Source organism: Diadema antillarum, unplaced genomic scaffold, assembly GCF_040938485.1.
Source record: "Diadema antillarum isolate AM-2024a unplaced genomic scaffold, OU_Dant_1.0 seq00001446_RagTag, whole genome shotgun sequence".
NCBI classification, from domain to species: domain Eukaryota; kingdom Metazoa; phylum Echinodermata; class Echinoidea; order Diadematoida; family Diadematidae; genus Diadema; species Diadema antillarum.
The window spans coordinates 138,514-162,758 of NW_027272192.1; the positions used below are offsets into that span (position 1 = coordinate 138,514).

The 24,245-nt window shown below is 39.6% G+C and overlaps 1 protein-coding gene across 1 annotated transcript; it reads left to right on the forward strand.

The window, feature by feature from the left end:
• The first annotated feature begins 8,492 nt into the window (after positions 1 to 8,492).
• Positions 8,493 to 20,231, forward strand: LOC139709537 (ubiquitin-conjugating enzyme E2 G2-like). Its single transcript, XM_071621495.1, has 5 exons — positions 8,493 to 8,592; positions 14,417 to 14,498; positions 16,147 to 16,265; positions 18,432 to 18,572; positions 20,099 to 20,231. Exons 1-5 carry the CDS (start codon positions 8,550 to 8,552, stop codon positions 20,209 to 20,211), a joined length of 498 nt encoding a protein of 165 aa, XP_071477596.1. The 5' UTR covers positions 8,493 to 8,549; the 3' UTR covers positions 20,212 to 20,231.
• The last annotated feature ends 4,014 nt before the right edge of the window (positions 20,232 to 24,245 follow it).

Consider the following 24,245-nt stretch of genomic DNA (forward strand, 5'->3'; position numbering starts at 1 on the left):
GCATCACTGATCGTGAGAGTGACTGCCAACTCATTCTTTGTCTTGTTGACTTTAACTGTAAACCGGTTCATCTGTCCAGGTTTCAAACAATTATCTTCCACAAACTCTCCACTTCGATGGAATAAACACTCCAAATACCCAGAATACAATTCGTACTCATACGCTGAATCAACTTGAAGTGTGGAGGCAAAAATGATGTCATTGTACGTCTTAGCGCACACGTTGTAAACTTCCATTGCACCTGTTGCATGACCGGTTAAAACCATTGACGCAAACAGATGCAAAACTACCCATTTTGAAGACATCGTTTTCACACTATTTTCTCCGCGCTGTACTTCAGTAGTGATTATCAAATTCTGTATGCATCCCATCCAGTGTCGTTGGTTGCTCAATGATTGCTGAAAGTTGTAAGGTGATTAATTACAGTTAGGGCTTACTATGCGTCGAAACTACATGCACTATGAATTGAGTTTAAGTAGTATTAACCTGTTCCTTACTGAATGCATAATTGCCCATAGACTTAACATGTGGAACGTAATATACCCGTGTAGCGAACCCGATCATTTGTCTACCACACCGAGAGCGGACTGAAAGTATTTTCTGTGGCTTATCTATATCCCTATATTATGAACATGCGTACGATGTGTACTTCCAGGGAATAATGCATCAGAAATACCTCAGGAAAGAATTTGACTTACATCCTTCAAAAGGTATAGGGAAGAGTATATCACTCTGAACATTTATGTCGGTAATGAGTCGAGGGCATAGTGCAACTATACGCTTTTCAGTTGAAAATATCTATAATTTTGTGGAATTTTCTTATTTTTCAATTCAATTCAATTCAATCCAGTAATTTATCTATTTCCATCAAAGAAGAAAAATAAAACATGATTCAAAGCGATAGAAGTTGTCAATTTCACTTTCATTCATCAGATAAGGACAGTTCGTCGAATATAATATAAAGTATAATATACACGAATTATATATTTTTTTTTAAAAGAAACAATGCACGCTCTGTCATGGTAAGCAAAAAACGTAAGTAATCATAACGACGGAAAGGAATGTTCTACTAAAAAGCCAAGCTTGTAGGAATGAAAACAACGACAGCACCAAAATATCAATAAAATATAATATATCAAATTCATCTATATACCATAATGTACATTAATTTGCTCATTGATATAATGATGCTGATGATACAAGCATATAAACAATACTTACTTTATGATTTTAGAATGCATATCACGTATTATAAAATACAGCCGACATGGTAAAATTTGGCACAGACACTAACTAGTTGGCCGTACATATACCAGGAAATGTGACCAAAAGAGAAGATATACACGCGGCCACATAAAACAATAGCAACAACAACAACAACAACAACAAAACACAGAAATACAGAAATGAAGAAAATACAGTTACTGGACAACGAAGAAAGAGAAAAGAAGAACAGGGAAGAATGGAGAAAGAAAAAGAAGAGGAAAGGAATGAACAAAGGTCACTCTGTGAAAGACACGCTATACAATCTCAAGGACAAATAAAAATAAATGGAGGATTTTTCATGGGTACAAAGCTGGTATATTATGTGAAAAGCAAATATTTTTTAAATTCATATATTGAATGTTATTAACTTAACAGATTTTCAAAAATCATCATCTAAGCCATTACAAGATAATTTTATGGGACCAGTATAAAAAAAAAGTATTTTGAGTGTGTACAGTTCTCACTATTAAAGGGAAGATGACATTCATTGGATTGTCTCGTGGATAGTACGTGGCTGTTACCATTAACTCCACCTCTCCCGAGTTCGACGGGAGATCTCCCGCCGAAAGCCCATTTTTGCAGAATCTCCCGTTCTCCTGCTTGGGATTTTATTTCTCCCGCTTGAAATGATTTCTTACTTAATTTCATTGTATGCTGAAAAATAGCACGAGAGAGCATCTAGAAACCTAGACCGCAAGGAACTTCGTGCTCGTGATGTGCGCGAAGCGCACATCAAGTTGGAGTCTCCCGTTTGCTAGGGGTCTCAGGCGGGAGAATCTCCCGATCAGAAATGCTCAGGGTTGGAGTCTCTGTATTACGGTGAAATAAAGAGTGAAATATTTTGGGTAGGTGGTTGCCGTTGTAATTAAACATAAATCCTCCAATTTGAAATAAATTACAATTATTTGTTTTATATTCCTGTGCATTGAAGGAGAAATTATTGTGCAGTTTCTTACCCCGTGGAGCTAGATTTGAACTTCACTCAACCAAGCATCAACTGCTGACAACTTTTGAACTCTTCTTGAAAGATTGGGTAGGAACATTTGGAAACTCCTACCAATATGGGTGCCTGGAACAAAACACAGCATTCATTCTTGCTTGCATTTTTTGCAACCGTATGTATTCTTCTTGTGTTGACCAAAGACCTGCAAGTAAGTCAATATCAATCCATTGAATCCTTTGAATCTGATTGTGTGAAGGTGGCAGTGTGTGCATCCCTTGCTAAGGGGTCAAGTGCTGTACCTGCACGTCTCTTTGAATTCAGCTCAAGATCTCCAAGCCATCTTGTTATTCTACTTTTACTGAGTGGCCAAATTGAGAGAAATCCAGGGCCATCTACAAACAATGCCCAATCAGACTACCCATGTGCAGTATGTCAAAAGGCAGTCTTTAATGACGATGCTGCCATCCTTTGCGATGCTTGTGGATATTGGTGTCACATTTCATGTGTGGGCATCTCACCAAACTCGTACCAATGCCTTGCTAACAAATCAAGGAGTTTCTCTTGGCTATGTATCAACTGTGGGGAACCAAATATTGGTTCCAGTGCTTCATTACTGGGACTGGATTTTACTCACTCAAATACCTACTCACCATTGAGTTTGTCCTTTTGTGATGAAAGTGGTGTTGATGGGAATAACCTCCAGCCTACTTTCCCACAAACATCTACTCCAACATCTAGTCGTACTGGTCAAAATCGTCTCCAGTTTTCCCCTGACTCGTCTACTCAGAAACGAAAACCCAAACGAGGAATCAAAGCAATGGTTTTAAATTGCAATGGGTTAAAAAGTGGAACAAAGATAGCAAATTTTCAGGCAACTATAGAGCAACACAAACCAGATGTTATCTTTGGCTGTGAATCAAAGCTTGACAAAGACATACCAACTTATTCAGTTTTCCCCACCAACTATCTGGTTTTCCGCAAGGACAGGGACAAACATGGCGGAGGAGTCTTTCTAGCCATTGACAGCTCACTGACGGTCAGCGCATGCCCAGATTTCGATGCGGACTGTGAGCTGCAGTGGTGCACAATCCAACTAGCTAACACTAAACCGATGTTCCTGTGTAGTTATTACTGCCCTCCAAACAACCGTTCAGCCAGTTTAGATGGTCTTCGTGACTCACTGCAGAAACTAATGACTAAGAATGGCAGACGTCAGCCAAATATCGCAATCGCTGGAGATTTCAACCATCCAAACATAAATTGGGATTTGCAGTCAACTACAGACCCAACAAGCGCAGCATCCCACCAACGATTGCTGGACATCCTCCTTCAGTACTCGCTGTTTCAGACGGTTAGGGACATCACAAGGCCAGCTTCAGGCAACATACTTGATCTCATTGTCACCACACACCCATCTCTTATACAGGATCTCTGTATCCATCCAGGGATATCGGATCATAATATCCTTACCTTCAAGCTAACCACATGCACACAGTTCCAGACCAAGCCACCAAGGAAAATTTATCAGTTCCATAAAGCAGACCCTGAACATCTCAAAAAGGCTGCCGAAGACTTCACAACAGATTTTCTCAATGGTAATCCACAGAATCAAACCGTGGAGGCAAACTGGAACAACATCAGCACTTTTCTGAACAAATGTCTCACAGAGTTTGTGCCGTCAAAGATGACTAAGGGCAAAAGACATCTTCCTTGGATAACACCCTCCATCAAACGTCAGATGCGCAAGAGAGACAGACTGTTTAAGAAAGCACATCACCAATCTACCACTGCTGCTTGGGAAACGTACAGACGTTTCCGTAACCATGTTGCTAAATTGGTTCATACTGCACACTCAGATTATGTCAATTCAGTCATTGGAGCGAGCATAACAGAAAATCCAAAACGATTCTGGTCCTACATTAAGTCCTGCCGCACCGAGAGCTTTGGAATACCATCACTCCGCTGGAATTCCAGGCTATGTGCAACATCGGTCGACAAAGCTGAAAGCTTAAACGAGTTCTTCCAGTCAGCTTTTATCCAAGAACATGACCAGTCACTGCCCCATAAAGGCTCCTCCCCTTTTCCCGAAATACAGCACCTCCATATCTACAGCACTGGCGTTGAGAAACAACTTCAACAGCTGAACCCGTCAAAGGCTAGTGGTCCAGATGAGATACCCCCTAGGCTATTTAAACTTATAGCCCATGAGATTGCACCAGCCTTGTCCTTCCTCTACCAACAAAGCTATGACAGTGGTGTGATTCCGCCTCAATGGAAGCAAGCATTTGTCACGCCAATCCACAAATCTGGTGACAGAAGTGATCCCTCCAACTATCGTCCAATTTCCTTAACCTGTATATCCTGCAAAGTCATGGAACATATCATGCTGAGTCACTTATCCAAGCACATAGCAGTAAACAACATCTTTGCAGACTCCCAGCATGGTTTTAGACAAGGCTTATCAACTACAACACAACTCACTTCTGCTGTCAATGACTGGTCTCAGACACTCCAAAATCGCAGCCAATCTGATGTCATCTTTCTAGACTTCCAGAAAGCCTTTGACAGGGTGCCACATGAGCGACTTTCTATTAAGCTACGCTATTATGGCATTACTGGAGAGTCTCTCAACTGGATATGTGCTTTCTTGGCTGATAGGTCACAAGCTGTAGTCGTTGATGGAACCAAATCATCGTGGAAGGAGGTCTCATCAGGAGTTCCGCAGGGTTCCATTATTGGCCCTGCCCTCTTTCTACTGTTCATCAACGACATCCAGGATGGCATGTCGTCACCCATCCGTCTGTATGCTGATGACTGTGTGACTTATCGGGAAATTAGGTCAGAAGATGACTACAACACTCTACAACAAGATCTCCAGACATTATCATTATGGTCATCCAAGTGGCTCATGAATTTCAACATCAAGAAGTGCGGAGTAATGTCAATCACTCGAAAACGCAATCCTAAAATCTACAAATACCACCTTCAGAATGGTGTAATTCCAAGAGTTACGGAGTATAAATACCTTGGAGTAACTGTAACACCTGACCTACGCTGGAATACACACTGTCAAAACATCAGGTGCAGGGCCAGCAAGACCCTGGGACTTATACGCCGAACATTGCCATCATGCTCAAAGGAAGTGAAGTGTAGAGCCTACACAGCATTGGTTAGGCCTAAACTGGAGTATGCCTCTGAGGTTTGGAACCCTCACACCTTGACGTCCATTAACAGCCTCGAACAAGTGCAGAGGGCAGCAGCCCGGTTTGTTGCTGGTGACTACAGATGGTCTACATCATCTACCCGTCTGGTGTCGGCACACGGATGGAACACGTTACACCACCGGCGACTCCTGGACCAATGTTCACTTTTTTACAAAATCCACTATGGAGTGGTAAGCCTACCATTGCCCTCAGCGGTTACCCCTGCAACCTACTATGGAAGGAACGATCATGACCTCAAGTTCAACATACCCAAGACAACTATTGATGCATTCAAGTACTCATTCTTTCCAAGGACAATTTGGATCTGGAACCGCCTACCTAGTCAAGTTGTACATGCCACCACCTTAACAACATTCAGAGAAGCTGCTCTCCCATGTATTACAACCCTGCAGCCTTCTTCTGGATCACTCATCCTTTAAAGGAGGATGCATTCAGATTTTACTCGCACAGTGCACACTTTTATTGTAAATAGAGATCATCACCATGGCACCTCCCAATGGCACACATGTGTAGTTTCATCCCAGTATAGCTTCTTTGAGCTGCGAGAGGGATTACAGTATCAAGTATCAAGTATCAAGTATTTCATTTTCAGGATTTTATGTTCTGGGAACAACTCATCAGCATGTGCTCGGATATGAAGGTTGAAATAATTCTGAGCGCCATCTGTTGCAAAAAAAAAAAAAAAAAAAAAAAAAAATCTAGTATTCCCCCAAGCTAGGATTCCAAAATTCAAATACGGTTATATAAAACTTGAGTAAAGCATCATCAGAGCAGAAGAAGGGGGATAATATTTTAATCTCTTCATTATACCTATATTACGTGCGATTCTGACATTTACAAATAAAACTTTCATGAAAGCTTGTTATCAATACAAACACCTAAAAATTATCTTTACCGAGGGTGTCCTGCATTCAACTAAAGTGTAGTGAAAGATGTGCGGGGGTGTTTCATAAAGCTGTTCTTAAAGTTACGAACGACTTACGAGCGACTGTTGACCATTTCTTGTGCTGAATTAAGGAAATTTTACCAACAGCTTTATGAAACAGGGCCCAGAACGCTAATAATTCGTACCGAACTGGAATAGCTTCCCCCTCCCATATTTCCCTGAATGTTACCCCCGCCCCCAATTTACGTTAGAATGTTAGATAGTAATTCAACCCTGTGATGACTCAGTATCCCAGGAAGCCTGTAATAAAAGTAAAAATAAAGTAAATAAGTATTAAGAAATAACCTCAGTCCATTTACAGTCTATTTCAAGAATACGGAGCGTAAGGAGTACGTAATAGGGCTCACACCTGTAAATAAAATAGAATGTCCCAGACCCCTTCACAAATTCGTACCAAAGATACCAAAATAAATGAAGAAAAAAATTGATTAGAAATCATTAAAGGACAAGTCTACCTTCATATACATAAGGACTGAGAGAATGCAGCAATATTAGTAGAACACATCAGTGAAATTTTAAGAAAAATCGGACAACCCGTTCAAAAGTTATGAATTTGTAAAGTATCTGCGCAATCACTGCTGGATAAGAAGACTACTACAGTGTATGATGTCACATGCGTACAACAATAATTATAAGGAAAATAAAAAGAGATTTTCACAAAACTTTACTTTTTGAATAAAGTGCAAATTTCTTCGACTTGTTACTGATGTGAGTATTCCCCCTTCCTTCTGAAAGAGAGAAGTCGTGTGTTCTTTTGTTATGCGAGAAAAATGGAAATATGTTGAATTTTCTTTATTCTTTCTTCATAACGTTGTACAAATGTGACATCACAAGCTGTAGTAGTCTTTTCATCTGTCCGTGACTGAGCAGAAACTTCAAAAATGCATAACTTTTGAACGGATTATCCGATTTTCCTCAAACTTTCACTGATGTGTTCTACTATTGCTGCAGGCACTCAACCCACATGTATATGTCTATGAAGGTGAACTTGTCCTTTAATGCAGTTTGGCATAAAAATGAATAGCTGCAGATATTGAGTATGAATTCCTCTACTTGAAGATGAAAGCTTTTCTCATGGAATTTGAAAGGACTATATTTCATTGGGTGCGTGTACGGAACATAGGTGATTTTTTTTTTTTTTTTTTTTTTTTTTTTTTTTTTTTTTTTTTTTTTTTTTAGTGACAAGAGATCGTAGTCTAGTCTTTGCGGACCCTTGGACAGAGTTTGAGCCGAAGAACCTGCCTTGGAAATTTGGTGGATGACAGGATATAGCTCACTTATCCAGGTTAGTGAAGATGAAACACCTCATTTCTCCCAGCTATTTTACAGAATTTTTTGAAATTTGAATTTTAACACACGTCTCTATGGGGAATTATTTACCCGTGTGAGCCCTATAGAGAATGCACGCAATGCACACAAGTCAATGGGAAGTATTCATCCCATACAAGCTTTGCTGGTTTATGTTGATCTATTCTGTCAAATCCCTCCATCCCCTCCTCCTACCCCCCTCCTCCCCCTTACCCCCACCACCCCCACCCCAACTCTGCTTATTTGTTTTCTTATTATATGTTCTTGTGGTACTAGATCTTGTAGAAACTAGTCATCAGTATCACACAACTTTGAATGATTGTGTCATTTTAATGCATTTCTTTGTTTGGGCTGCCACTGAAACAGCTAAAAATACATCAAGTTTATCTGTTTGGTAAATAAAAGTGTTTTACAGTATTTTGTAGGCAATAAGATGATGATGACACCCCATGGCAAGGATAATTAACTACCTGCATCTATGTACTCATCTTAAATGAAAAACTAATTAAAACTGTATTTAGATTTATCTTTGGAAAAAACTCCAAAGGGCATCATTCTCAAAAGTGTCTCTTTGAGAAGCTTTATAACCCTTGAATGTGCAATTTAACATATGATGTAGGGGCAAATATAATCAAAAACACATATTGTGATGTCAAAAACTCAAATATGAAATATGACCTCTACCATGCTTGGACCACAGAGCTCTTTCTGTGGCTTGGACACGTCAGTGCAAGTTGCCGACCGAAGCGCTAAGCGCCCTCTCATGTCTTCGCAAGGAAAACGTCAGAGGAATAGAATCTACTGTAGTCCAGTGGAGAAAGGTTGAGTTCTGGTGAAGAGATCTTCAGTGTAATCAACCAAAATGGCTGGTTCTGCCCTCAAAAGGTTAATGGCCGAATATAAACGTATGTATCATGTGTTCAAACGTTTGAAGGTGCTATTGACACCACAGGAATAGAGATATTGTCCCACCCATCATAATCATGAGTGGCCCTTCCGTGTGTCTTCAGTCCCATGTGTACATATTTGCATTAGCTCCTTTAATATAAATCATTGATTGAGCATTCAAAATGTTGGGCACATGCACTGTAACAAAGTTGTTGAATGTTGGGCGCTATCGCGCTAGTGCAGTTTCGCACCAGACCTCACAACAGTAGAATCTAACAATCGTCTCTAGAGTTCTAGTACGTCTAGCTACGGGCTATAGTAGATAACTTCTACCTACGGTACAGAACTGTAGTTCGGATACTTCTAGTACGCTATGTCTATTCTGACTAGAACTATGTGTAGGCCTCCGGCTACGTGTAAATTTTATAGACCACCATAACTACACGCAGCCGCTGTCGTGAAGCGACAGCGGCTGCACGTCTATTCCTTCGCAGACGTTATTTTTCAGCGGTGGGTGTGCGTTTCCTTCATGAATATCTTTATTAATTGTGGAAAACTAAAATATAACTAGTACTATAAGGAATCCCCGTAATCTATGATAATCATTCAATAATCGGTATGCGATTTTTTGTTTAATTACGTCAAAAACTCACCGAAATCCGTGGCTAAAGTCAGGTCTGTAAACGTCCGTATTGCTTCACTACTCATCTGCGTGTTTTATTTGAATGGCATTCACTCTCGTATACTACAACGTAGCTAGTCGGGGAGCGGAAGTGATGAGCTAGTCGGGGTGACCCATAAAAAGGTCAAATCATTGCCGGCGCAGCGCGCGCGGATACTAGTGCTGTAGCTTTACGTACGGTACGTAACACATAAAACGCACGGGCGCACGGGCGTACGTAAAACGCAACCACTTCCGGTTGCGCATGCGTGGTAGCTTGTTGATTTTGTGAAGCTCTCGAAGGAGAAGATGCCACCGCACAATCTACTACAGTGGAAACTCGATATAACGAGATGGACGGGACCGAGTCATTTTCCTCGTTATAGCCGATATCTCGTTATATCAGTAGGCATAAAAGAAGGCATAAAATAATGACATTAATTTGCACATGTGGGACTACCCATCATATTTCAATCAATACTGAAAACTTGATATTGTGTGTGAGGGAATTACTCACCTTTATGGGTAAGAAGATGTTTTTGCCAAGGAAATCCAATATCAAGAATGTGTTTCTTATTAATTGTAGATGTTTGAATTTGTAAATTTATATAGCTTGCGATTGTATCAAGATCGTCTGTGGATTGGTATGTGCATGGTTATCGTATGGGTGTGTGTTGTGTGGAAAGCTTGAATATGGTCTGCACAATGCTGTGTGTGTATGTGACACATTCTGTTTGTACATTATGACTGCGTGTGTGTGAAGACGGGGAATTCCCTAAGTAGAAGGCCAATCACAGCATCAGATTGCCTCACACCTGCTAAACGTCATGATCGATGTCATGTACATACATATGGCCGTCCCACCACATTTTCTGCATGTATCAGTGTGCGTGCACACACACACTTCACACGTACAACATGCAGTGCTAGCTGGAGTGCATTGAAGAAAATGATTATGTGTGTACAAGACAGTTTTTGGCGCATCAAGCTTTACAATCTCGGAAGATGATAGCACAGGCGAAGTAAAGCTTTACCGAAGGCATTTTGCTTTACCTCGCTATAGCAGGTTTGATTTACTATGTTTTTCTTTGTTTGGAAGTCACAAAATGTATCTCGTTATAGCAGTTATTTCGTTATAGCCGATCTCGCTATAAGAGTAGCATTTTACATAGACTTGTGTGGAAGGAAATTTGGGACCGAGAAAATTTCCTCGTTATAACCGATATCTCGTTATAGCAGTGTTCGTTATACCGAGTTTCCCCTGTATTCCAAAAAATTCAACAATAAGGTCCGGATACCAACAAAATGCCAAATTCAACTCAACCATCAGGAAAATACGCTGTAGGTGAGTGGTAAAAATTATCTTACTCTTAAAATCAAACAAAATAAAAGGCATTTTATGTGATTTTGCCGTCAATAGTGACGGTCGTTTACAACATTTAAACACTAATACATGTCAGACCGCTGTGCTTTGCACAGCGTTCTGGTCAGGCTAAGACCACCAGAGCTCAGAGTCCAGACTCTGAATGCATTACAGTATCATCACACACACATCATGAATATGCATCCTGTATCATGTAAACAGTTTCAAGTCTGACTTTAATAGAGAGGTTCTGGGGACTGTTTCATGAAAGTTGTCAGCCCTGACAAGTTGTCCGTCTCTGACAATTACCGTGTATGAGTAACAGTCAGTGACCAAAGCTTCTCAGCCAATCAAACCCAAGGATTTGCTGAAATTGTCAGAGACTTGTCAGCACTGACTAAATTGATGAACCCCCCGAGTCAAAATAAGAACAACTCATATAACCCGAAGATTTTTGGAAATTTTAATGCACAGTGCTTACCAAAAAGTTATTAAAGGGACTGTACAGTACTGGTTGAGGTGGGGATTTATCTTTTGAATATTCCTAAGTGAGATAATGAAAAGCTTAACTTATGAAATATGACAGAGCATGTAATTTTAAGAAGGATTCAATGTTTATTTGATGAAAATTGGTTTTCAAATGGCTGAGATATCCCAAAAAGTGCTAATAATAAAAGGTGACATGCCACAACTTTATTAGGATCTCATTGTTTCACCTTGTTTTTGGATATCTCGGCCATTTCAAAACCGATTTTCATCGAATGAACTTTTGATACCCCTTAGAACTGCATGCTCTTTTACATCTCATAGAGTGGTTTTGAATATCCTCGCAGAAAGTTAAAAGCTAAATCCTCACCTCGACCAGCACTGTACACACCCTTTAATGTCATGTTACGACGACACCGAGGGGCAAATACATTGAAATGTACCGGTACATAGGTATTGTTTATGAAACTTTTACACCCACAATCCAAGGTATGCTATAGATCCAAGGTTCTATGTTATGTCTTTTATGATCATATTTGCATAATTGTACTGCACTGTAAACTTTTTAGATTGGTATCCTATTAATATTAGCAGTGATTTAAACTATAACATAGATATGTGCCTCTAGTATTTGGACCCCTAGATTCTATTCCATTTGTAGAATTACAACGAAGTTCATGTTATATCATACCTTGAAAATCATATCTTGAAAGTGGGCTTAAAGTTATACCAAACTTTCACCCCTCTGCGCCAATCTAGATCTAGAATTTTAGCAGAAAATTCTGAGCACCTCTATGTACTGCAACCTAGTTAGTTCTAAAGTGTATGGGATGAAGCATCAAAGACTTACTAGATCTATCGGAAAGAATTCATTATTGGGGAGGGAGGTCCTCCACTTCACCATATGCAGTATTAAATCAAGGTAGACTAGATTCTATACCACTAAATACCAACAGAATGTAGTGCCCTAAAAAACCTTCACCAGTAATGTTCGACTGCACACAAAAGCAAAGGTTTCTAAAATTCTGCATGTAGCCAGTGGTCAAATCTTGGATGGCATTATGGTCAAATTATAGGCAGCTTGGCTCACTTGCAGTAGCTAAGTATTTTGATTGCTGGCATACAATCATGTTACATGTTTTATTTGCAGATTTTCATTTCTCTTTTGAGACCTTTATCCTGTTATTTTGTTATAAAATCACTGTGTTGACTTCATCACATTCATGATTAATACATTAGAATTCAAATTCAGTGAGACTTGCATTGAGAGATATTGCATTGGGAGATCATTATTATATATATAGTGCATGAGGCTGAATGCACTATAACAATATAAGCACCGACAAATTCTGAATTTGCCCCGAAGGCCAGTTATATTCAATGAGGCCGCAGGCCGAATTGAATATAATTGCCTGAGGGCAAATTCAGAATTTGGAGGTGCTTGGTACTTGTTATAGTGCAATAAGATGTCATGCACTATGTGATATATAAAATAGCATACATACCCAGGCAAGATAAGCCAAGGTCAGGCTGTACTCCTAGATCATTTCTAACAGTTACACGTGTCTACACAAGCAATAATACCAGTTTCTTTGAACCTGTGTAGACAAAATCCTGAAGATCCAAATTCAACTATAGAGTCTAGGGTCTACGTGGTTATATCTAACGTTTTCTAGGCCCTACGATAGGTTAGGTCTAGGGCCCTAGGGGCCCTGGCCTAACGTTTTTATACTAGATCTACGTACACTGTACTGTACGTCACTTTATATATGAGCGACAGAGCTAGTTTCAACACTTGACCCTACAATAGGTCTACCATGGATCTAACAGTAACACTAACAGTAACACGTTAGACGCCCTACTTACTGCACTGTGGGTCCAGGACCAGGACTAGATGATGTTTTGTAGGATTAGGGATCTACTGGATTTAAACACAAGGCTCGTGCCAGGCCCCATTGCTGCACATGCGGATTCCGAGAGTGTTGTGAATGTCGCAGTAAAGTTCATAGCGTAGCGTGATGAAAGAGCGCTTAGCGTATACTGTACACACCACACGCTGCCCATTTCCACGGCGCATTTCCGCGTAGAATGTACGGAGAAAGCGGCACAAATCTTGGGTTGACTTGCTCAGTAATATCCGTCGGATTGATTCCTTTTTCAGAACAGTAGGAGTCCAAAATTTGTAGGGCGTATTTGATGGCATCCTTTGTGTCCTTATTGTCTAAGATACTGTTTATATAGATCAGTCTCTCTAAAAGTAGCGAACCTACTGTTCATTTCAGCTTCCATGTTTAAATCTACCGCTGAAAGTCTAGTCCCACACAGGTACAGATAAGTTGCTGGCATAGCCAGCCTGCGAGAATTGAGAATAACGATAATATCGAGCAAAGCATATTGCGGTTGCGGCGCAATCGCGTTGATAAGGTGCGGGATTCAAGTACTCGATGATTAAAATGAGGGAGCAAAAACCGATATCAAATCGATAGTAGGTTATCGTCTGCAATCGTTATATTTTACGTGCACTATAACTTTTGTCGTGCACTGCCGGCCTGTATCATAAGTATGTATGCTATTTTATATTTTGATATATTGCATTGTTACCTCCGCCAAGGGAGGAGGTTATGTTTTCGTTATACTGTTGGTTTGTTGGTTTGTTTGTTTGTCTGTGTGCAAAATAACTCAAAAAGTAGTGAATGGATTTGGATGAAACTTACAGGAAAGATTGAGAATGACACAAATAACGAATGATTAAATTTTGGTAGTGATCCAAGAATTTTGGGGGAATTTATTAAGGATTTTTGATATTTTGACAGGTAGGGTCAATGAACTTGGGAGTTCAAGCTGCGCATTTTTGAGGTTTTCAAATGCGCACTAAAGTGCGTGGTCTAGTTTCTGCTAGGGCGAGGCGTGCCGCGCAGCTGAGGATTTATGACATAACAATGGCTTCTATATTGGGAAATTGGGCATTTTTCAGCATGTATATACCCATGGGTGGAAATCACTAATCTCTATGGAAGAGTCCAAAGAATTTTTCCCCAGTGGTGGAGAGGAGAAAAATCTCTTTGGGAAGAGCAAGATCATTGGTGGAAAGTTGCTGCTTGGCGGTGGTCTGCGCTCTCAGAGGGCTTTTCTAGTTTATTTTTGCTATGTTTTGGCCAGAATGTGACTTTCTAATATGAGCTAGAGTGGAACACTGATAGTTTTGTTTTGTTGTTTATCATTTACTGAGGAGAACCTAGTTTGGGTTGATTACATGTCTGACCCTCCTCTCTCTCTTTCTCTCTCTCTCCCTTTCTTCTTCTCTCCCCCCCCCCACCCCTTCTTTGTACAGAGCTTACAATAAATCCACCAGAGGGAATAATTGCTGGGCCTGTAAACGAAGAGAACTTCTTTGAATGGGAGGCTTTAATCACGTAAGTAAACATTTCCCACTTCAAGCAAGATTCATACTTGATTCATACAAGATTCATACTTCATGAGGACTACTCTTCTGTCAATTTTCTGCAGTAACCGTGCTCATTGGGATGCATTTTCCCAAACTCTTGGTATACAATAAGAGGTACTTTGCATGATATCAACGCCACAGGGGCCACATACAGAATATCCCGTAGCGAATACAATGACATATGAATGACATCATTCACTTCCGCTGAGTACTATGACTGTACTTTGTATTGAATGGCAGCATGTTATATACCATATTAAAGAGATTTTTTTCCTCTTTCAAATGATATATAACTTGTCTATGTTTTTTTTCATTGCTTGCTAATAAAAAGCGATTGTTTGGAGAGTTGTCTGTTTGTCGGCATGTGTGCGCGAACGGTGCTGGGCCACTTGGGTGTTTGTATACACAGGTGCGTTGACCCGATATGGGTTAAGGATGGATATGTACAGGTAGATATGTGGATTTATGTCTGAAATAAACTATTAGTCATGGAAAGTACAGGCTGACTGTGTAATTACATAATGCAAACCTCATCAACTTGGTGTTGCTGCAGATGGTTTAAATGCTAAGATATGTGTTTACGGCATGTCCTGTTTTCATTGCCTCGTACAACTTGTAAATCTACAGCAGCGAGCCATGATGTGATGATATGGATCTTGCAAAAGATGATGATGACAAACCAACTTTCGACGGTAGATGAAGTAATGTAATGTATCATGTACTATGCACACAAAAAAACCCAAACAAACAAGTAGCTCCCCCCCCCCCCCCCAAACTCCAGCCGCACTTATGTAAAGTATTGGTCAAAAAATAATCTCATTTCACATTCCATGCCAAAATCACACATGTCACTTTTGAATAATAACCATTTGATATTTAACCCATTGAGGACGAGTCCAAAGTATAGGTCCTACTTGGGGAGGTGTCTATGGGAAATGTGTGTTGTAGCAAAATCAGTCCGTCCTCAATGGGTTAAGGGGATACATGCTTACTTATTAAGTCAAAGATATGGGATCATTCTTATTTTCGCACATAAGGTAGTCAATAAGTGCCGAAACACCCCTGCCCAAATATTTTGCTCAAAACCCTCCCATTAAAAAGTTATGTTATTTTGATGTGGGGGGGGGGGGGGGGGGGGGAGGGGTTACTTTTTGTTGTTGTGCTTATAGATAAGTTTCAATATGTATATTAAAGGGACTGTACATTACTGGTTGAAGTGGGGATTCATGTTGTGAACATTCCTAAGTGAGATAATGAGAAACCTCTTATGAAATATGGAAGAGCATGTAATTTTAAGAAGGATTCAACGTTTATTTGATGAAAATTGGTTTTCAAATGGCTGAGATATCAAAAAAAGTGATAATAATAAAAACTGACAGGCCACGCCTTTTATTAGGATCTCTTTGTTTCACCTTGTTTTTGGATATCTCGGCCATTTCAAGACCGATTTTCATCACATAAACTTCTGATACCCCTTAGAATTGCATGCTCTTTGACATCTTATAGAGTGGTTTCAGAATATCTCGCAAAACGTTAAAAGCTAAATCCTCATCTCGACCAGAATTGTTCACACCCTATTCATACCTAGCCTCATTTTCAAATAACCACTGTTGCAGGGGCCCGGAGGAGACGTGCTTTGCCGGAGGAGTCTTTCTCACAGAGCTGAAGTTTCCACCTGACTACCCTCTCAATCCGCCCAAGATGAGATTCAAAACAGAGATGTTTCATCCTAATAGTAAGTCTTGATTTTTGTCTAAACTTCTGCTATGTAGTGCTTTGATTTTATGGTAAGCCATTGCCTACACAAGAGTGATGATTTCCTATATATTTGGTACATAGGCCATTATACCAGCAATTGGTTGTGATAGAGTGGAGAATGACTTAATTCAAAGGTACGAAGAGCTTGAGATTTTGTGGTTTCTTCTGCGCTGAAATGTGAGTAAAGTTGTGTTAGGCAAACCCTGTGATATGAACGCAAGCTACATTGTACATACAGTGTATGCTCCATGTAGAAGCTTGCATCATTAACCCTAAAAAGGCCGGAGGGGGGGGGGGGGTTGAATCAACCCCCCCCTCGACATTTTTCGCGACTACTCCACCGCGCGAAATTTTTTGACCGCGCCGTTCACTGACTTTTTACTTTCAAGTCTCGTGCATCTTTTGACACCATTTTCGCGAAAATGGTGCATACCGTTACGACGCTGCATAACGTTTTATACATGCCTGTCAGACCGATAATGGCTCAAAAATGTGATTTTGGGTGTAAAGTCTATGCAAATTGAGTTTTCTCTTCTTATTCATAAAGATATGATTATTTTCACTTTAATCGGCTGAAACTAATTAATTTTAGCATAATTATGCTTGATATAGGTTCTGTCATAAATTTTGCGGAAAAAAAATTGTAAAACAAAAGGTCGAAAAAACAGGGAAATACATAAGAAATTCATAAAACAATAAAATACATAAGAAATTGATTTTGATACCAAATTTTTTTTCAAGTACATTGTTAGGAATGCTACAAAGAATGTTTTCACCAAAAATTAGGATTCTAGGAGCTTTAATTTCTGATTTAGAGCAAAATGTATGATTTTATGCATATATTAGCATAATTAATTATTATGACAAAAATTTCCATTTCTGTTTGTATAGCTTGGTAGATTATGCCACAGGTAATGCACGTGCCAAATTTCATGGCGATTGCGCGATCGACGGCCGAGATCTCGGGGGGGGGGGGTTGAATCAACCCCTCCCCGGCCACAGAACACCCAAAAAAGCCCGGCCTGGTTAGGGTTAAGATGGTATAACAGAACAGTTTGGGCTTGTAATACACATACAATGTAGAGGCTTATAACTTGTGGGTATTAGATCATCCACTGGTTAGATAGATCACTGCAAAGAATATACAGTCATTTTAATTATTAGATGACAAAACTTATACCTCCTTTCTTATCACTATTCAAAAGCTGTGATTCAAAACAGCTCACTTTCTACATGTAGTGTGTGGAAAGTTGATTCTTGTGCCACAGTGTAGACCCCCGGTGTACCATGTAAATCTGAAACTGCAACATATGAGTGCTTTTTGGAAAATATTTTGTTTGTCAAAGCCATTACAGTTTTTTTTATAGATAGGCTTGCACTAGACATGCAGTGAGCAAAGTTGTAGAGAAAATTTCAAGCTTTGCTGTGATAAAAAGGTGTACAACTCATCACAAAGGTCTGATTCTTTTTCTTACAAATGGCCAGTAGCTAAGTTATTGTCCAGATCTGGGAGGCATGGCTGTTGCAGGTCACAACTGCAAGAAAAAAAAAAAATCAAAATTTACTCTAAAATCCCCTATAGAACACCACTATTCAATCACAATGCAACACAAGCTACTTATCGTTGCTGGGATGACAAGACCTTGTATCTCAAATTTGATGAAAATGACTTTTTTGGGGATTAATGTTCAAATAATCAGCTAAGTGATGTCCTGACCAAATCCTAACATCTGTCTTGCTCCAAAAATGAAGTCACCATGGCATGTCTAAGGAAAGGCTATCACATTCACTATAGTGCTTTGGCTGGCCGCCATGTTTTTTGACATTTTGTAGATACGAGGTCTTGTCGCCCCAGCGATGTTATATCTGTGAGAGGAATAGAATTGTGAGTGAAGCGTTCATTGTACTCTGGTATTTGGTGGTTTATTGATTGGTTTGGATGGGGTTTGAGCAAGATATGTGAACTTCGCAAGCTGTTGACTGAGCCGGGCATGTGAACATGGCACACAAAGATTTAAGAATGAAAGTAGAGATTAGAAATTAGAATTTGAATTCTTCCAGTACAATGTTTGTTTGTTTTCACTATCAAATGCCCATTATTGTGAGTTTGCAATGTTCTTGTGCCTCCTGCATTTTCATCCAGTCTACGCAGACGGCCGAGTGTGCATATCCATCCTCCACGCCCCTGGCGATGATCCCATGGGTTACGAGAGCAGTGCAGAGAGGTGGAGCCCCGTCCAGAGTGTGGAGAAGATTCTCCTGTCTGTCGTTAGCATGCTGGCGGGTGAGTAGATACCAACAGCTTTTGCTACACTTGCACTGTGTCCCAGACGGCCATGGCAATCATGTTTCAGACTGCTGTGGAAAAAGCGGGATCAATGTTAGACAGTGGGGGGGGGGGGGGGGGCTGGGCATTGTAGACTATCAAAAAATTTACCACATCAGTCCAAGTGCTGATGAGAAACCTAGTAAGCTGTAGTAAGATGAGGTGAAGGCAACAAAATATGCGAGCGCGTAATTGGCCATAACCAAATGTGGCGGCTGTCCGTAAAGGGATACGACAGGAAATGTCTGTAGTCTAATCTGACCAGACACAGTGAGAATGACATCTGATGACAACATGTTCCCTAGAGCTAGGACTTGAACGAACAAGACTTGGATACAGAGGAAAACAACATGAAAAAAATATTCCATACCCACGACACGCTGCATTTCAAGCTGCACTGGTGTACTTTCTATGCTTTCAAGAACTGCTGATGAACACCGAAGCATACTTGTAATTTTTGTTCATGTCACCATGACCTCCATGTGGGACTGTGCCATTAATACACTTGAGTAGGTTACCATTGAACATTAACATGCTGTTTGGGAAGAAGGATGCAATAACTTGATGGGTTATTATCAAATTTATGGGGGCATACAGCATGATTCTTAGACATACCCAGAGAGTAGCGTGGGTTGTACTTGTACTCCCAACCCCCAAGGCCGTTTCTGATTGGAAGTATGTAAGAGCTTGGAAGATTTCAATCACCAGTGCAATATAGATTCCTCCAATCACTGAAAATGCTTGCACTAAAGAGTGGGTCCATTTCTTCGTCAGATTGAAATCAACACGATGCCATAAATATTGTTACAATTGTCACTGTACCAGGAATAAGCAAAGTGGCATATATGTGGGCACACAAGAACTTTACACCTTATATTCCTGTAAAATGAGGAATGTTCACATGCATTCTAATATCCCGAATTTCGCGAGAGCCAAAATTCATAAATTACATTGTAAAATGCATGCAACAGTTCTTATCTACACAATATGCACTGAATGTTAGAGGCAACTCTCGAAAATTTCATGCCGCGAAAAAGGCCGTCTGCTGTAACTCGCGAAAATTTCATGCTGCAAAAATATCAAGTTTTACATTATGTGACGTGTGTTAGCACGGAAATAGCAAAGTGACTGCCTGACTGATAGTTACAGTGTGTGCCTTAATTTTCTGAATCTTGTGGAGCGTGAATTGCTCAGATCTGTTGCATGTGCTTTCATTCCTCAACAAGTCAGAAATTTTGTTTTTAAAAAATCGTGGTCTATGATGGCCACCAGACAACTTGTCAGAATTTCATTGAGTGTGTACTGATGGGCAGGGCTTGTTTGACCTTTGGCATTCAAATCTATGAGAATGAGAAGTTAGAAAATTAAACGGTACGTTTTTCGGAAATGTTTTTTGAAGCTGGAAAATATTTACGTAGCATGGTTGGAAAATTCTTGGCTGCATCAACTCTAAATGTCTTGCCTATTTCGTTCACCCTTTGCAGAGCCCAATGACGAGAGTGGAGCCAACGTGGACGCCTCGAAAATGTGGAGGGAGGACAGGCAAAAGTTCTACCAAATATCGCGGGAGCTTGTCAAAAAATCGCTCAGCATGTGATGCATGCAGTAGAATTGAGAAAAAACAAAACAAAACAAAACAGTGCACTTCTGGAACGCTGGCCCTTGAAGGATTGACAGAAGTCGCGAATGGTGTCAATTCTGCGCAGTAGCCGTGTTCTGATGGAAGGACAAAGTGCGACTGGCGTATGACGAAAAAGTGATGCCAGTCTGATAAGATCATGGTGGACATCTGCAGCCTATCTTTCCTTCTTGGGAGGACACAAATGTATAGATTATATTTACATGTATTTATGATTTCAAAACGATTCAATAAGATGTTTTGATTTTTTATAAGGCATAGATATCTATGAGTAGCTTTGAAATAAAGCATAAAGTGCCATTCCACTCCGTGATAAAGTGTGATGGGGTAAATCGAATAAAATCTGCAAACAGAAAAGCAAAAGTCTCAGTAGAATTTGGCGTGATTGCAAAGAAAGTCATGAGACAATTTAATGGAGTTCCAAATGTCCCAAACCTGACATAAATTGCAACCACATATGCAAATAAGGTTTGGTAATGATATCATCCCCTCATGAGTCTTTCATTGACCTGCAGACAAATCTGCATTTACATTAATTGTCCAATGTCTATACAGTATGTCCCAAAAGAAATTACAATCAGATTTTCGCATTGATGACACCCAATATGATTAAAATGTCTAAATGCTACTTCAGGGTCTTAAGATATAACATCTTAGCGCCATTTTGCAGAAAACCCCATTCAATTTGGTTAAGCGGTCACAGAGAAATGTGGATTGTTGTAAAGAAAAGCATGTCATGAGTCTGATTCATCAAAGTTTAGCACTTCTATGCTCTTGTGTGTGAATACAATAGACAGAACTTGGAGGGAAGAGACTCCTGACATCCTCTACAAAATTCCTCATTTCTCTTTGACCAATTAAGCAAATTTAATGGGGTTTTCTGTAAGATGTTGGCAGTGACTTAGAGTTTCATACCCTGAATTTTTATTTAGATTGATTCACTTTTTTTAAAGATATCATTGCGGAGGGTACCGTCGTAATTTTTTGTTGGGACATACGGTACAGGAAATCATGAAGGTAACCCTGTATCCTTCACGTTAGATTATTACTTGGCTATTATAACATAACAGTGATGGCTATTGGGGAGGGAGGTTCTGTAGTTGTTGATTCATTGTTGATTCAAATTTCTATCATGTTTTGTGTGGAACTAATTGGAAAATTGGAAATCTTTTTTGTTATCATATACTTCATGTAAAAAGTATAACTACTAGTACATGTGCTTGTGACAAAGTCAGTGTTGCGTGGATACATGTACAAATAGTCCCTTCCACTATGTCATTTTTGTGTGTGACATTGATGAAGCTGCTTTCATTCTTTTTGATATGACAATTTGTAAGCCCATGTCTGTTTAGAGTCTGAAATCTTGAAAGAGGTTTTTGTAGGCCCTGGGTCAAAGTTAGCCTTCACATGGCATGGCATAGCATTTTAACCCTAACTAGGCCGGGCTATTTAGGTAGTTGATAGAGCCGGGGGGGGCCTCACAGGCCCCCCTTCCAGATCTCGGCCGTCGACCACACGATCGCGACGAAAATTGGCACACACATTGCCTATGATGTAATCTAAAATACCTTGAAGTTAATTTTTTTTTTAAATTATCATTTATTCTAAATTATGCTAATCTATGTATAATGATGCGTGAATTAATCAGACTATTTGGTATAAATCACAAAATGCCGCTCAGAACAGGCACATTTTTTGTTTAAATATTCTTTTTAGTGTCCTTAGCAAATCTAATAAAAAAATTGTGATATCAGAAAAAATTCTTAAGTATTTTATTGTTTTTTGAATTTCTTATGTATTTCTTTGTTTTTTTAACTTTATGTTTTTCACTTTTTTCAGATGAAATTTGTCCGCGACATCGCTCCGAACAAGCAAATATGTTATTCATTGATTTTAATCAATAAAACACCAAAATAATCATGCTTTTATGAAATTTGCCTGTAAACACAGTTTGCATTGAAATTGTACACAAATTCACGCTTTCGAGCAATTTTTGGTCTGACATGCATGTACATATTATGCGTAACCATCGGAACCGGCGCGCCGGGGCGTTGCAAATTTGGTGTCAAAAGATGCGGGAGACTCGAAAGAAAAAAGTCATGAAACGTTGCGGCGATAGCTTTTTGCGATTGCGATACATCGCGCGGAACGTCGAGGGGGGCCTCGGAGGCCCCCCCCCCGCCCCCCCCACCCCCCCCCCCCCCCCCCTCCCGGCCTAGTTAGGGTTAAGTCCACTTACAAATGTTTTTCTCACACTGCAATTGCATTGAAAAACTTGCTGCAGTTGCAATGATTGACAATAATTACTAAAGACCCGTTAATTTTTTTTATTATTTTTTAATAATTAAAACGCTGCCAGAGACAATCATGCTGTGTTCTCAGTTGATTACTTGTACACTGTACCTTTATGCAATGCAAAAACCAAGAAATACAAATACCAGAAAGCGTAGGGCAATGCATATGGAGAATACTGCTAGTCCCGAGATGCCAATGTTGGCAAGTTAGCATCTCTAGCACGAATCTCATTCCATTTTTTTTTTTCTTCCTGCAAGATGTATCATCAGATAATGCTAGAAAAGCATTTGTACATGGCATAGAAATATGGCGACTGCAATGCCTTGATTTTCCCCTCAAATTAAGGAAGAAGAAGGAAAAAAAAACCTGAAAGAGAACACTAGTAAATTTGCCCAAATTATAAGTGAAGTAGTGGTAGTAGTAGTAGTGCTGGCAGGCCATGGTTCTAACCTACATGTACCTTAAGACATCCAAGTGTAATCATCCATTTATAAAATGTTAAATTCTAATTGCTAAAATCCCTTTAATAAACAGTTAGTGAGACATTAGAGCATTGAAGATTTAGAGTCTCAGCACCCAAAAGATCAGTCTACTAATATATTGATTTTCTTGCGTGATGAAAATTTGATAGGTGCATACAGTGTGTATAAACTTGAAGTAGTTACAAGGACCTTGTTAGGTCCCCTGTTCATATATTGTTTTGTATGCTTTACAGGGTTGTGTTTGTGGCATTTAAAGATAGAAACTGGGAAGGAGCATGGAAAAAAAAGGAGGGCGGGGGTAGTCATGCCTCTATGCACTATCAAATTGAGGAAGTTATCGTGGGGTATGTTATGCAGTGATTCTCAATAAATTTGTATGCAGTTTTTATACCTCAAAGGTTGTCATTCAGCATGAGAAGCAAAAGGCATCCAACTCAACTGTTCCCTAGTTTACTGGTAATGATAAGTCCGGTGCCAGTTGGTCTGAATCTATTTAATCCGTATTTCCCCGTTTGCCACGCTCATTATTCTGGGAGCAGAATCCATTCAGTCTTCCCTCTCTCATCACAACCCTTACTTACCCCCCCCCCTCCCAAAAAAAAAACAAACAAAAACAAAACAAAACAAAACAAAAACAAAAACAAAAACAAAACAAAAACAAAACAAAACAAAACAAAACAAAACAAACAAAAACAAACAAACAAAAAAAAAAAACCTTCTATATCCAACCTCTGATCCCATTTTCTTAGTAAACCCAAAATTCCTAATCCTCATCCCAATCCCCACTCCATCCTGAAATCCTGGTTTGGATAATTAATGAAATTGGCATACCCCACATGGGACTGACTGGTGGCAAAATGTTAATTTTTGTATTTGTGTTCTTCTTTTCTTTTTCTTTTTTATCATGAACTTGACCATAACTGTACCATGTATGTCAGTAATGGGTGGTCATGTAGTTTCTCTTCATGTTGTACGTGTATGATCATGTAAAAAAAAAAAAAAAATAGTTGAAACTGCAATGTCACCTGCTCTGTATGTTATGCTACTGTATCATTAAACTCCTTTCCCTCCCCCCCCCCCCCAAAAAAAAAAAAAATGAACAAGAAAACTCCAGAATGATTCAGTTAAATGTCAAATATCAAATGGAATATGTTGCTTGACTGCCTTTTTTTTACAAGGCTTTGCTATGACTTGAATGATTTTTTTAATTTTTTT